Source organism: Balaenoptera borealis, assembly GCF_965194805.1.
Source record: "Balaenoptera borealis genome assembly, chromosome: 1".
Lineage (NCBI taxonomy): Eukaryota > Metazoa > Chordata > Mammalia > Artiodactyla > Balaenopteridae > Balaenoptera > Balaenoptera borealis.
In genome coordinates this window covers 27,841,675-27,857,270 of record NC_138860.1, presented here as the reverse complement: position 1 = coordinate 27,857,270, position 15,596 = coordinate 27,841,675, and the positions used below count along the sequence as shown (strand labels likewise).

The 15,596-nt window shown below is 35.3% G+C and overlaps 1 protein-coding gene across 1 annotated transcript in view; it reads left to right on the top strand.

Moving 5' to 3' along the window:
* The window catches only part of CATSPERE (catsper channel auxiliary subunit epsilon), a 422,009-nt gene that overhangs the window by 77,096 nt on the left and 329,317 nt on the right, over nt 1-15,596 (top strand). Inside the window, exon 8 of the mRNA XM_082341607.1 lies at nt 14,268-14,374. Coding sequence (XP_082197733.1) covers nt 14,268-14,374 — 107 coding nt within the window. The remainder of the gene's footprint in view (nt 1-14,267; nt 14,375-15,596) is intronic.

Here is a 15,596-nt window from a genome sequence, read left to right as displayed (position 1 = left end):
TTTCAATAATTTTTCTTTGTCTTTAATTTTTGCCAATTTGATTACTGTGTGCCTCGGCGTGTTTCTCCTTGGGTTTATCCTGTATGGGACTCTCTGAGCTTCCTGGAATTGGGTGGCTATTTCCTTTCCCATGTTAGGGAAGTTTTCTACTATAATCTCTTCAAATATTCTCTCGGGTCCTTTCTCTCTCTCTTCTCCTTCTGGGACCCCTGTAATGTGAATGTTGTTGCGTTTAATGTTGTCCCAGAGGTCTCTTAGGCTGTTTTCATTTCTTTTCATTCTTTTCTCTTTGTTTTGTTCCACAGCAGTGAATTCCACCATTCTGTCTTCCAGGTCACTTATCCATTCTTCTGCCTCAGTTATTCTGCTATTGATTCCTTCTAGTGTATTTTTCATTTCAGTTATTGTATTGTTCATCTCTGTTTCTTCTTTAATTCTTCTATCTCTTTGTTAAATATTTCTTACATCGTCTCAATCATTGCCTCCATTCTTTTTCCAAGGTCCTGGATCAGCTTCACTATCATTATTCTGAAATCTTTTTCTGGAAGGTTGCCTAACTCCACTTCATTTAGTTGTTTTTCTGGGGTTTTATCTTGTTCCTTCATCTGGTACATAGCCTTGTGCCTTTTCATCTTGTCAATCTTTCTGTGAATGTGGTTTTTTTCTCATGTATCTTTTTGAATTATAGTTTTCTCCAGATATACACACAGGAGTGGGATTGCTGGATCATTTTGTAACTCTATTTTTAGTTTTTTAAGGAACCCCTGTACTGTTCTCTATAGTGGCTGCACTGATTTACATTCCCACCAACAGTGTAGGAGGGTTCCTTTTTCTTCACACCCTCTCCAGCATTTATTATTTGTAGACTTTTTAATGATGGCCATTCTGACTGGTATGAGGTAATACTTCATTGTAGTTTTGATTTGCATTTCTCTAATAATTAGCGATGTTGAGCATCTTTTTGTGTGCCTGTTGGCCATCTGTATATCTTCTTTGGAGAAATGTCTATTTGGATCTTCTGCCCATTTTTTGATTAGGTTGTTTTTTTGATATTGAGCTGTTTGAGCTGACAAACAACATAGACTCGAGTCTTAGACTATTAACATGGCACACAAAGCCCTGAGTATCCCATCTCTGCCACTCTTCTCTGGCCTTAGCTCTCCACATGTCCTGTCTCCAGCAGCTGCACTCTGCTGTCTCCCTTTACACATCTTCTCTTCCATGAGTCTGTGTCTCTGCTTATGCCATTCTCTCCACAGCAGCTGCCCATTCCCTTTCCTCATCTAGTCATCTTTAAGTCTCAAGTCAGGTGTCACTGCCTCTAAGATGCCTGCCATGACCAAATCAGGATTTTGTTACATGAGTAGTTTGAAGGGATTATTGTAATATTGCAGTTTTGATAAATCATCAACAAAATAGCTCTGGCAAAATATAAATTGTCTGTTTGGGCATTTATCAGCCAATAGATAATGTGCCTAACAGACACCCACATCCTAATTCTACCTCTGACTCTTCATTCTTCATTCTCTTCCTTAACTCTTAACCATCCCTGATTTTGAACTCAAAATAATCCCTTATGTTTAACTCATTTCTGTACTTTATTTCACCTTTGAACCTCAACCCACTTCTGTCTCACATCCCTGTCTGAGCCTTACCCTTTCCCCAACACCCACACCAGGGAAAAGAGAACCAGCAGTAGCGTGTGACTCAGGGATGGAGTACAGGATAACTTATTTGTACATGTGGTTAAATAACTATTAAAAGGCTCAGGATTTTAGTTTATTTGAGGTTTTTTTCCTTCACCATTTTAGCTATGAATTACATCATAAAGAAAAAAACATAAAAGCTAAGTATCCAGTTTAGTGAATAATAATAAATAACCATATAACCACTATCAAGTGATGAAACATTAACAATAGTACAGAAGGTCCCCATATTTTCCACCTCCATGAACATAATTTCTCCCTCAACAATAGAGGTGCTTGTATGGACATAATCCTTCCCTTCCCCTAGAGGTAACCATTATTCTGAATATTTTGTGATAATAATTGCTCTGCTTTTCTCTTTAGTTTACCACATGATTCCTAAACAATGCAGTTTATTGGGTTTTATTTTTGTTTTTCTACTTTAAATAAATTGAATCATGCTTTATATGCACTGCATATTGCTTTTTATTTTTGATCATAATTATATAAGATTTAGCCATGTTATATGTACCTATAGTTTGCTCATTTTCATTGCTGTATGTTATTCATTGTTTCAACATAACACACATTTTTTATCCATTCTAGAGTCAATGAATTTGGGGTTGGGTTTTGTTTTGTTTTGTTTTTAGTGAGTGTCGGTTTCTTTTTTCAGCTTTATTGAAATATAATTGATCTTTAGCTTTTTGTAAGTTTAAAGTATACATATGTTGATTTAATATACTTATATATTGTGAAATGATTACCTTAGTAGAGTTTTTAAGACCTCCATCACCTCACACAGTTATATTTTTTTTGTGGTAAGAACATTTAAGACCTACTCTTTAAGCAACTTTCAAGTACTTTGATAGAGTATTGTTAACTATTTTCACTATGCTATAAATTAGATCCCCAGAATCTATTCATCTTATAATTGGAAATTTGTACCCTTTGACCAACATCTCCCCATTTCACCCCACCGCTCAGCCACTTGTAACCACCATTCTACTCTTTCTATGAATTCAGCATTTTTAGATTCCACATGAAAGTGAGATCATACTGTATTTGTCTTTCTCTGTCTGACTTATTTCACTTAACATTTTTACATATCACATCTTCTTTATCCAATCACCCACTGACGGACAGTTAGGTTTTTCCATATCTTGGCTATTGTAAACAATGCTGCAATAAGCATGAGAGTGATGTTATCTCTTTGATAGATGTCCTGTTTTCTTTTCCTTTGGATATACACCCAGAAGTGGGATCGCTGGATCATATGATAGTTCTATTTTAAATTTTTGAGGACCTTCCATACTGTTTTCCATAATTTCTGTACCAACTTACATTCCCACCAAGAGTGCACAAGAGTTCCCTTTTCTCCTTATCCTTGTCAACATTTGTTCTTTCTTGTCTTTTTGATAATAGCCATCCTAAGTGGTGTGAGATGCTATCTTACTGTGGTTTTGACTTGCATTCCCCTTATAATTAGTGATGTTGAACACATTTTCATGTACCTTTTGGCCATTTGTATGTCTTCTTTGGGAAAATGCCTATTAATTCTTCCTCCCATTTTTCAATCAGATTTTTTTCTTTTTTTGCTGTTGAGTTGTATATGTTCCTTACATACTTTGCATATAAACCCTTTATCAGATGTATGACTTGCAAATATTTTCTCCCTTTCCATAGGTTACCTTTTTACTCTGTTGATTATTTCTTTGTTGTGCAGAAGCTTTTTAATTTGATGTAGTTCCACTTACTTATTTTTGCCTTTGTTGCTTGTGCTTTTGGTTTCATATTCATATCCAAAAAATCGTTGCCAAGACCAATGTCAAAAAAGCTTTTCCCCTGTTTTATTCTAGGGGTTTTACAGTTTCAGGTATTATGTTTAAATGTCTAATCCATTTAAAGTTAATTTTTCTGATTGGTATAAGGTAGGTTCCAATTTCATTCTTCTGTACATGATTATAAATTTTTCCAGCAAACATTTATTGAAGAGACTATCTTTCCCTGTTGAGTATTCTTGGCTGTCTTGTCAAATATTTGTTGACCATATATGCAAGGGTTTATTTCTTTGCTCTTGATTCTGTTCCTTGCTATGTGTGTCTATTTTAATGCCAGTACCATACTGTTTTGTTTACTATAGTTTTGTGTTATAGTTTGAAATCAGAAAGTGTGATTGCTTCTGGCTCTGTTCTTCTTTCTCAGGATTTTCTTGGCTATTTGCAGTCTTTTGTGTTTCCATACAAATTTTAGGATTATTTTTTCTACTCTTGTGAAAAAATGCCATTGAGATTTTTATAGGGGTTATATTGAATCTGTAGATGGCTCTGAGTAGCAGGGACATTTTAGCAATATTAATTTTTCTGATCCATGAACATGGGATATTTTTCCATTTATTTGTGTCTTCTTAAATTTATTTCATCAAAGTCTTATAATTTTCTGTTTACAGATATTTCACCTCCTTGGTTAAATTTATCCCCAAGTACTTCATGTTTTTGATGCTATTGTGAATGTTATTGTTTCCTTTATTTCTTTTTCAAATAGCTCACTGTCAGTATATAGAAATGCAACTGATTGCTGCATGTTGATTTTGTATCCTGCAACTTTACTGAATTTGTTGACTAGTTCTAACAGTTTTTGGTGGCTTCCTTAGGATTTTCTAAATATAAGATCATGTTATCTACGAAGACATTTTTATTTCCTTTTCAATTTGAATGCTTTTTATTTCTTTTTCTTGCCTGGTTGTTCTGGCTAGGACATCCAGTACTGTGTTGAATAGGAGTGGTGAGATTGAGCACCCTTGTCTTCATCCTGACCTTAAAGCAAAAGTTTTTAACCTTTCCCCATTGAGTATGATGATAGCTATGGGCTTGTCATATATGGCTTTTATTATGTTGAGGTAGATTTCTTCTATATCCAATCCACTGAGAGTTTGTATCAAGAAAGGATGTTGTGTTCTGTCAAATGCTTTCTCTGTGTGTATTGAGATGATCAAATGATTTTTCTCTTTCATTCTATTAATGTGATGTGTCACATTTATTGACTTGTATATGTTGAACCATCCTTGCAATCTAGGGATAAATCCCACTTGATCATTGTGTATGATCCTCTTGGTGTGCTGTTGAATTTGGTTTGCTAGTGTGTTGCTGAGAATTTTTACGTCTATATTAATCAGGGATATTGGCCTCAAGTTTTCTTTCCTGTAATGTTCCTATCTGGTTTTGGTATCAAGGTAATGCTGGCCTCATAAAATGAGTTGGAAAGTGTTCCCTCCGCCTCAATTTTTGGGAAGAGTTTCAGAAGTATTGGTATTAATTCTTCTTTAAATGTTTGATAGAATTCACCAGTTAAACTATCTAGTCCTGGTTTTGTTGTTGTTTTTATTGGGAGATTTTTGCTTACTGATTAGGTCTTCTTATGCATTATTAGTCTGTTCACATTTTCTATTTTTTCAGGATTCATTCTTAGTAGGTTGTATGTTTGTAGGAATCTGTACATTTCTTCTAGGTTGTACAATTTTTTGGTATGTAATTGCTCACAATTTTCTCTTATGAGCCTTTGCATTTGTGTGGTATCAGTTGTAATGTCTCCTCTTTCATTTTTTATTTTATTTATCTGAGACTTTCGTCTTTTTTCTTACCTAGCTAAGAATGTGTCAATTTTGTTTATTTTTTCAAAAAGCCATTTCTTAGTTTTGTTGATTTTTTTTCTATTCTTTTTCTGTTCTCTACTTGATTTGTTTCTGCTCTGATCTTTATTATTTCTTTCCTTCTACTCACTTTAGGCTTAGTTTGCTTCTCTTTTTCTAGTTCCTTGAGGTATAAAGTTAGGTTGTTTATTTGAGATCTTTTTTTTTAACGTAGGCATTTATTGCTTCCCTTTTAGTCTTGCTTTTGATACATCCCATAAGTTCTGTTATGTTGTGTTTATGTTTTCCTTTGTCTTGAGGTATTTTAAAAATTCCCTTTGATTTCCTCTTTGACCAAATTATTGTTCAAGATTGTGCAGTTTAATTTGCATGTATTTGTGATTCTTCATATTTTCTATTACTGATTTCTAGTTTCATTCCATTGTGGTTGGAAAAGATACTTGCAATGATTTTAATCTTCTTAAATTTTTAAGACTTAAAAATCATTTTATGACTTAACATGTGATCTGTCACTGGTAAAGGTAATTTTATAGGCAAATACAGAACAATATAACACTGTAATGGTGGTGCATGAATCACTTTTAACCCTAATATAAAATTTAAAAGACAAAAATTTGTTAATAGATGCATAACACACAAAAAAGTAAGCTCTGACTACACGAACACAAAGGGGGTGGTAGTAAAAGTGTAGTTTATTTATGTGATTGAAGTTGCTATCAACTTAAAATAGTTTTAACTATAAGACATTTTATGAAAGCCTCAAGTTACAAAGAACTAATATATAGTTTCTATCAGACATATTATTACATAAGATAAAGAGAAAAAGTCAAAGAAAAGCACTACAAAAATCATCAAATAACAAGGAAAACAGCAATAGAGAAAGAGAAGAATAACACAACTGCAAATCAGACCAAAAAACCTTATCTATCAATAAGTACTTAAATTCAAATGGATTAAACCCCCAATCAAAAGGCATAGAACGACTGAATGGATTTTTAAAAAAACATCCAGCAATATGCTGTCAACAAGCAACTCACTTTACATTTAAAGACACACATAGGAGAAAAGTGAAGGGATGAAAAAAGATTCCATGCAAATTGTGAGAGAGCTTTACTCTCCACTGGGTTGTGAGATTATTTTCTTCTTTATTTATTCAACAAATATTTATAAATGCTGGTTTGGGAGGCAGAACCTCGAGGCAGTAGTTCAGTTTTGGACATACTGGTTTGAAATGCTTGTAAGCCAAGTAAGAGAGAAACACTCCCTGAAAAGGGGAAATTAGTCTAATGTTTCAAATGCTGCTGAAAAATCAATTAAGAAGCAAAAAGATATTTATTAAATTTAGCAGCATGTATAAACATATATTAATGTTACAACTAGAATACTTTTCTAAAAAGTATAAGAAGTTGGGCACCAGATAGTGAAATCTGCTGATGATAATTAATAGTAATAAAATAAATAGACATATTCCTTTTAGAAATCATTTTCCTCAAGTCATATCAAGAATTTTTAAAGTGTTCATAACTTTTGATCCAGTAATCACATTTTCAAGAATCTAATCAAAAGAAATAGTGCTAATGTAGAAAAGACTGTATCTGATAATGTCCATGGCAATAATATTTACAAAAGTGAAAAAATAAAGCTACCTAAATGTCCAATAAGGGAGTGTTAAGTAAGTAATGATAACTCACTCAATGGAATATTATGCTGTCATTTAAAATGATGTTTATATAGAGTTCAGGTTATATAACATGAATACATAACAGTAACCTACATTTGGTAAATCCTAAGAAAATATCCTAAATATGTTTTTTATACTTTTGATGATTTCTTTCTGGTAATTTTTTTCTATATTTATAAAACCATCTTTAATGACCATGAATTAACCTGTTAATGGAGAAACATATATTCTTAAGCTTGTTGACATAATTGTCTTAACTTTATCTTAATATATCCTTTTTTCTATCATCTTGCTGTATAGGTTGCTTGTTGTATTTTATTTCCATCTTATTCCTTGCTACATTAAGAATGCTCCATTTACTCTTTTCCTTTGCAGGTATATGAAGGATAGTTATATTTAAAATTCTGAATAGTGAATAAGATTTTTAGAAACAAAATTTAAAAGATCTATTATTTATCAAGTATTTACCAGGCAAATCTATTTTTCTCTGTCAAAATCATTAAACTTCTATTCTTCAAGGAAGCCATCCCTGACCACTATTACTACTCTCAAAACATAGGTTAAATCCTATTATTAGGCAATCGCAGTCCCAATAAATACACACTTACTGATACTCATTATAGCAATCTCAAATGTTCCTTTGTGGGTGGTTGACATATTTCTAGGAAATTTAACAGGAGCATTATTGGAGGACTCTAGACTGGCCCTCATTATCTGATTTTTTTATTCTAGGTATTCCCCATAATGAAACTGCTGCCTCTATTCTAAAAAGACTTTATTAGGAATAATTCCAGTCAATTCAACATCCCCTTAAATCTCAAGAGAAAAAGAGGGAACATGTCAGATCTATCTTTATACTAATAGAATTTTTCGAGAGCCTCTAGATATATTTAAAATATGCCTTGAAGGGTATGTTGTTTTGAAGTCTAGCTCATATAGAAATAATTCCAACAGATTAGTTTTAGAAACTCCATTTTGTATTTCATTGACATTAAAACTAAGGGTATTGAGGACCTTCAAGATGGCAGAGGAGTAAGACATGGAGCTCACCTTCCTCCCCACAAATACGTCAGAAATACATCTACATATGGAACAACTCCTACAGAACACCGATTGAACACTGGCAGAACACCTCAGACTTCCTAAAAGCCGTGTGGCTGACAGGGTCTTGGTGCTCTGGCTGGGTGTCAGGGCTGAGCCTCTGAGGTGGAAGAGCTGAGTTCAGGACATTGGACCACCAGACACCTCCCGTCACCATGTAATATCAATCAGTGAGAGCTCTCTTAGAGATCTGCGTCTCAACGCAAAGACCCGGCTCTACTCAATGACCAGCAAGCTCCAGTGCTGGACACCCCATGATGAACAACTAGCAAGACAGGAACACACCCCACCCATTAGCAGAGAGCTGCCTAAAATCATACTAAGTTTACAGATACCCCAAAACACACCACTGGACATGTTCCTGCCCACCAGAAAGACAAGATCCAGCCTCCTCCACCAGAACACAGGCACCAGTCCCCTCCACCAGGAAGCCTACACAACCCACGGAACCAACCTTACCCACTGGGGGTAAACACCAAAAACAAAGGGTACTATGAACCTACAGCCTGCATAAAGGAGACCCCAAACACAGTAAGTTAAGCAAAATGAGAAGACACAGAAATGTGCAGCAGATGAAGGAGCAAGGTAAATACCCACCAGACCAAACAAATGAAGAAGAAATAGGCAGTCTACCTGAAAAAAAATTCAGAGTAGAGATAGTAAAGATGATTGAAAATAAAGAAAAAGAATGAAAAGAATTGAGGACAGTCTCAGAGACCTCTGGGACAACATTAAACACAACAACAAACTATAGGGGTCTCAGAAGAAGAAGAGAAAAAGAAATGGTTTGAGAAAATATTTGAAGAGATTATAGTAGAAAACTACCCTAACATGGGAAAGGAAATAGTCAATCAAGTCCAGGAAGCGCAGAGACTCCCATACAAGATAAATCCAAGGAAAAACATGCCAAGACACATATTAATCAAACTATCAAATATTAAATACAAAGAAAAAATATTAAAAGCAGCAAGGGAGAAGCAACAGATAACATACAAGGGAATCCCCATAAGGTTAACAGCTGATCCTTCAGGAGAAACTGTGCAAGCCAGAAGGGAGTAGCACGACATATTTAAAGTGATGAAAGGGGAAAACCTACAGCCAAGAATACTCTACCCAGCAAGGATCTCATTCAGATTTGATGGAAAAATTAAAACCTTTACAGACAAGCAAAAACTAAGAGAGGGCTTCCCTGGTGGCGCAGTGGTTGAGGGTCTGCCTGCCAATGCAGGGGACACGGGTTCGAGCCCTGGTCTGGGAGGATCCCACATGCCTCAGAGCGCCTGGGCCCATGAGCCACAATTACTGAGCCTGCGCGTCTGGAGCTTGTGCTCCGCAACAAGAGAGGCCACGACAGTGAGAGGCCCGCGCACCGCGATGAGGAGTGGCTCCCGCTTGCCGCAGCTGGGGAAGGCCCTCGCGCAGAAACGGAGACCCAACGCAGCCAAAGATGAATATAAATAAATAAAAATTTTAAAAAAAAGTTTTTAAAACAAACAAACAAACAAAAAAAACTAAGAGAATTCAGCACCACAAAACCAGCTTTACAACAAATGCTAAAGTAACTTCCCTAGGCAGGAAGCACAAGAGAAGGAAAAGATCTACAATAACAAACCCAAAACAATTAAGAAAATGGTAATAGGAACACACTGATATCTACCTTAAATGTAAATGGATTAAATGCTCCAACCAAAAGACATAGACTGGCTGAATGGATACAAAAACAAGACCCATATATATGCTGTCTACAAGAGACCCACTTCAGACCTAGGGACACATACAGACTGAAAGTGAGGGGATGGAAAAAGATATTCCATGCAAGTGGAAATCAAAAGAAAGCTGGAGTAGCAATTCTCATATGAGACAAAATAGACTTTAAAATAAAGACTATTACAAGAGACAAAGAAGGACACTACATAATGATCAAGGGGTCAATCCAAGAAGGAGATATAACAGTTCCTGGAGCACTGAGGTGCTCCAACATAGGAGCACCTCAATACAAAAGGCAAATGCTAACAGCCATAAAAGGGGAAATCGGCAATAAGACAATCATAGTAGGGGACTTTAACACCCCACTTTCACCAATGGACAGATCAACCAAAATGAAAATAAATAAGGAAACACAAGCATTAAATGATACATTAAAGAAGATGGACTTAATTGATGTTTATAGGACATTCCATCCAAAAACAACAGAATACACTTTCTTCTCAAGTGCTCATGGAACATTCTCCACGATAGATCATATCTTGGGTCACAAATCAAGCCTCGGTAACTTTAAGAAAATTGAAATTGTATCAAGTATCTTTTCCGACCACAACGCTATGAGACTACATATCACTTATAGGAAAAAAACTGTATAAAATACTAACACATGGAGGCTAAATAATATGCTATTAAATGACCAAGAGATCTCTGAAGAAATCAAAGAGGAAATCAAAAAATACCTAGAAACAAATGACAATGAAACACGATGACCCAAAACCTATGGAATGCAGCAAAAGCAATTCTAAGAGGGAAGTTTATAGCAATACATTCCTATCTGAAGAAACAAGAGAAATGTCAAATAAGCAACCTAACCTTACACCTAAAGCAATTAGAGAAAGAAGAACAAAAAAAAAAAAACCCCAAAGTTAGCAGAAGGAAAGAAATCATAAAGATCAGGTCAGAAATAAATGAAAAGGAAATGAAGGAAATGATAGCAAAGATCAATAAAGTTAATGCTGGTTCTTTGAGAAGATAAACAAAATTGATAAACCATTAGCCAGACTCATCAAGAAAAAAAGTGAGAAGATTCAAATCAACAGAATTAGAAATGAAAAAGAAGAAGAAACAACTGACACTGCAGAAATACAAAGGATCATGAGAGATTACTACAAGCAACTATATGCCAATAAAATTGACAGCCTGGAAGAAATGGACACATTCTTAGAAAAACATAACTTTCTAAGACTGAACCAGGAATAAATAGAAAATATGAACAGACCAATCACAAGTACTGAAATTGAAACTGTGATTAAAAATCTTCCAACAAACAAAAGCCCAGGACCAGATGGATTCACAGGCGAATTCTATCAAACATTTAGAGAAGAGCTAACACCTATCCTTCTCAAACTCTTCCAAAATATAGCAGAGGGAGGAACACTGCCAAACTCATTGTACAAGGCCACCATCACCCTGATACCAAAAACGGACAAAGATGTCACAAAAAAAGAAAACTACAGGCCAATATCTCTGATGAACATAGATGCAAAAATCCTCAACAAAATACTAGCAAACGGAATCCAGCAGCACAATAAAAGGATCATACACCATGATCAAGTGGGGTTTATCCCAGGAATGCAAGGATTCTTCAGTATACACAAATTAATCAATGTGATAAACCATATGAACAAACTGAAGGAGAAAAACCATATGATCATCTCAATAGATGCAGAAAAAGCTTTTGATGAAATTCAACACCCGTTTATGCTGAAATCTCTCCAGAAAGTAGCCATAGAGGAAACTTACCTCAACATAATGAAGGCCATATATGACAAACCCACAGCCAACATCGTTCTCAATGGTGAAAAACTGAAGCCATTTCCACTAAGATCAGGAAGAAAACATGGTTCCCCACTCTCACCACTATTACTCAACATAGTTTGGGAAGTTTTAGCCACAGCAATCAGAGAAGAAAAAGAAATAAAAGGAATCCAAATCAGAAAAGAAGAAGTAAAACTGTCAGTGTTTGCAGGTAACATGATACTATACATAAAGAATCCTAAAGATGCTACCAGACAACTCTAGAGATAATCAATGCATTTGGTAAAGTAGCAGGATACAAAATTAATGCACAGAAATCTCAAGCATTCCTATACACTAAGGATGAAACTCTGAAAGAGAAATTAAGGAAACACTCCCATTTACCGTTGCAACAAAAACAATAATATACCTAGGAGTAAACCAACCTAAGGAGACAAAAGACCTGTATGAAGAAAAGTATAAGACACTGATGAAAGAAATTAAATATGACACATAAGGCACTGATGAAGGAAATTAAATATGATACAAATAAATGGAGAGGTATACCATGTTCTTGGATTGGAAGAATCAACATTGTGTAAATGACTATACTACCCAAAACAATCTACAGATTCATTGCAACCCCTATCAAATTACCAATGGCATTTTTCACAGAACTAGAACAAAAGATTTTACAATTTGTATGGAAACACAAAAGACCCCAAACAGCCAAAGCAATTCTGAGAAAGAAAATGGAGTGAGAAGAATCAGGCTCCCTGACTTCGGACTATACTACAAAGCTACAGTAATCAAGACCGTATGCTACTGGCACAAAAACAGAAATATAGATCAATGGAACAGAATAGAAAGTCCAGAGATAAACCTACGCACATATGGTCAACTTATCTTTGATAAAGGAGGCAAGAATATAGAATGGAGCAAAGACAGACTCTTCAATAAGTGATGCTGGGAAAACTGGACAGCTACATGTAAAGAATGAAATTAGAACACTCCCTAACACCATACACAAAAATAAACTCAAAATGGATTAAAGACCTAAATATAAGGCCAGACAAAAACTCTTAGTGGAAAACGTAGGCAGAACACTCTATGACATAAATCACAGCAAGATCCATTGTGACCCACCTCCTAGAGAAATGGAAATAAAAACAAAAATAAACAAATGGGACCTAATGAAACTTAAAAGCTTTTGCACAGCAAAGGAAACCATATACAAGATGAAAAGACAACCCTCAGAATGGGAGAAAATATTTGCAAATGAAGCAACTGACAAAGGATTAATCTCCAAAGTATACAAGCAGCTCATGCTACTCAATATCAAAAAAACAAACAACCCAATCCAAAAATGGGCAGAAGACCCAAATAGACATTTCTCCAAAGAAGATGCACAGATTGCCAACAAACACATGAAAGGATGCTCAACATCACTAATCATTAGAGAAATGCAAATCAAAACTACAATGAGGTATCACCTCATACCAGTTAGAATGGCCATCATCAAAAAATCTACAAACAGTAAATGCTGGAGAGGGTGTGGAGAAAAGGGAACCCTCTTGCACTGTTGGTGGGAATGTAAATTTATACAGCCACTATGGAGAACAGTATGGAGGTTCCTTAAGAAACTAAAAATAGAACTACCATATGACCCAGCAATCCCACTTCTGGGCATATATCCTGAGAAGACCGTAATTCAAAAAGAGTCATGTACCACAATGTTTATTGCAGCACTATTTACAATAACCAGGACATGGAAGCAACCTAAGTGTCCGTCGACAGATGAATGGATAAAGAAGACATGGCACATATATACAATGGAATATTACTCAGCCATAAAAAGAAACAAAAGTGAGTTATTTGTAGTGAGGTGGATGGACCTAGAGTCTGTCATACAGAGTAAAGTAAGTCAGAAAGAGAAAAACAAATGCCATGTGCCAACACATATATATGGAATGTAAAAGAAAAAAAAAGGTTCTGATGAACGTAGGGGCTGGACAGGAATAAAGACTCAGACGTAGAGAATGGACTTGAGGACACGGGGAGGGGGACGTGTAAGCTGGGCGAAGTGACAGAGTAGCGTTGACATATATACACTACCAAATGTAAAATAGATAGCTAGTGGGAAGCAGCTGCATAGCACAGGGAGATCAGCTCGGTGTTTTGTGACCACCTAGAGGGGTAGGAAAGGGAGTGTGGGAGGGAGACGCAAGAGGGAGGGTATATGGGGATGTGTGCATACATATAGCTGATTCACTTTGTTATACAGCAGCAACTAACACAACAATGTAAAGCAAATATACTCCAATAAAGATGTTGAAAAGAAAGAAAGAAAGAAAGGAAATTTTAAAACTAAGGGTATTTATTTAAGAGCCTCCATAATCTCAGTTTATTCAGGATTCTGATTGTGCATAGTGTTTTCAACATGTTGGAAATTTTGACATTTATAATTCATAAGGTTCTAATAGGAAGCTATATAGTAGGAAAAATACCAAAGCTGAATCTTGAAAACGTGGTAAATTTATAAATATAAACAATGTCTTTACTAAAATAATAAATTCAGTATATCATGATGTAATTTCCAATTAATTTTGGCTCTGAAAAGATTAAAAAGCGGAATTTTTTTTTTTTCTTACAGAATTCCCTAGTACTTAGCAAACAGTTGGCCACTTTGGGACAGAAGCCTGCCATATATACCATTCTGAGGAGAAAAGTTTATTTTCCACATAGAAAAATGAAGAATGGGTATTTAATTTTTAAATTTCAGATATAAAATTTATGTTTAAAATTAAGTAAAATAATTATCAGAAACTTCAAGAAATTTAAAAACCCTAGTGGAATTTCATGAAATATATGTAATTTCCAAGGAGCTTCTTTGAACACATTAAAATTGTGATAATCAGAACTAGTTACCAACTCAGAAAATGCCAGTCACACTCCAATAGTTTCACAATTTGTATTAATAGCTAAAGGTCAATGCAAGAGTCTCATTCAGGATGGTGGCAAATCCTAGCAATAGCTCAAAATGTTTCCTGCTGGTTCTTTAAAGTGAGCCACAGTGATATGACTGATATCACGATCATTACCATCATCAGTGCACGGGCGTACGTGTGCTCACACACACACACACGCACACACCCCTGAGAAGTAAAATCTGTTACTGTTAAAGTTAGTAGGTGATCATGGGGTTTAGACAAACATTTTTTAAAAATTTATTTTATTGAAGTATAGTTGATTTACAATGTTGTGCTAATTTCTACATATAGCAAAGTGATTTAGTTATACATATACATATATACATTCTTTTACATATCCTTTTCCATTATGGTTTATCACAGGATATTGAATATAGTTTCCCTGTGCTACACAGCAGGACCTTGTTTTTTATCCATCATATATATAATAGTTTGTATATGCTAATCCCAATCTCCCAATCCATCCCTCCCCCACTCCCCCTCTCCCTTGGCAACCACAAGTCTGTTCTCTATGTCTGTGAGTCTGTTTCTGTTTTGTAGATAAGTTCATTTGTGTCATATTTCAGATTCCACATATAAGTGATATCATATGGTATTTGTCTTTCTCTTTCTGATTTCCTTCACTTAGTATGATAATCTCTAGGTCCATCCATGTAGCTGCAAATGGCATTCTTTCATTCTTTTTTATGGCTGCGTAATATTTCATTGTTTATAAATACCATCTCTTCTTATCCATTCACCTGTCAGTGGACACTTAGGTTGTTTCTGTGTCTTGGCTATTATAAATAGTGCTGCAATGAACATTGGGGTGCATGAATATTTTCAAATTATAGTTTTGTCCAGATATATGCCCAGGAGTGGGATTGCAGTGTCATATGGCAACTCTATTTTTAGTTTTTTGAGGAACCTCCATACTGTTTTCCATAGTGGCTGCACCAATTTACATTCCCACCAACAGTGCAGGAAGGTTCCCTCTTCTCCACACCCTCTCC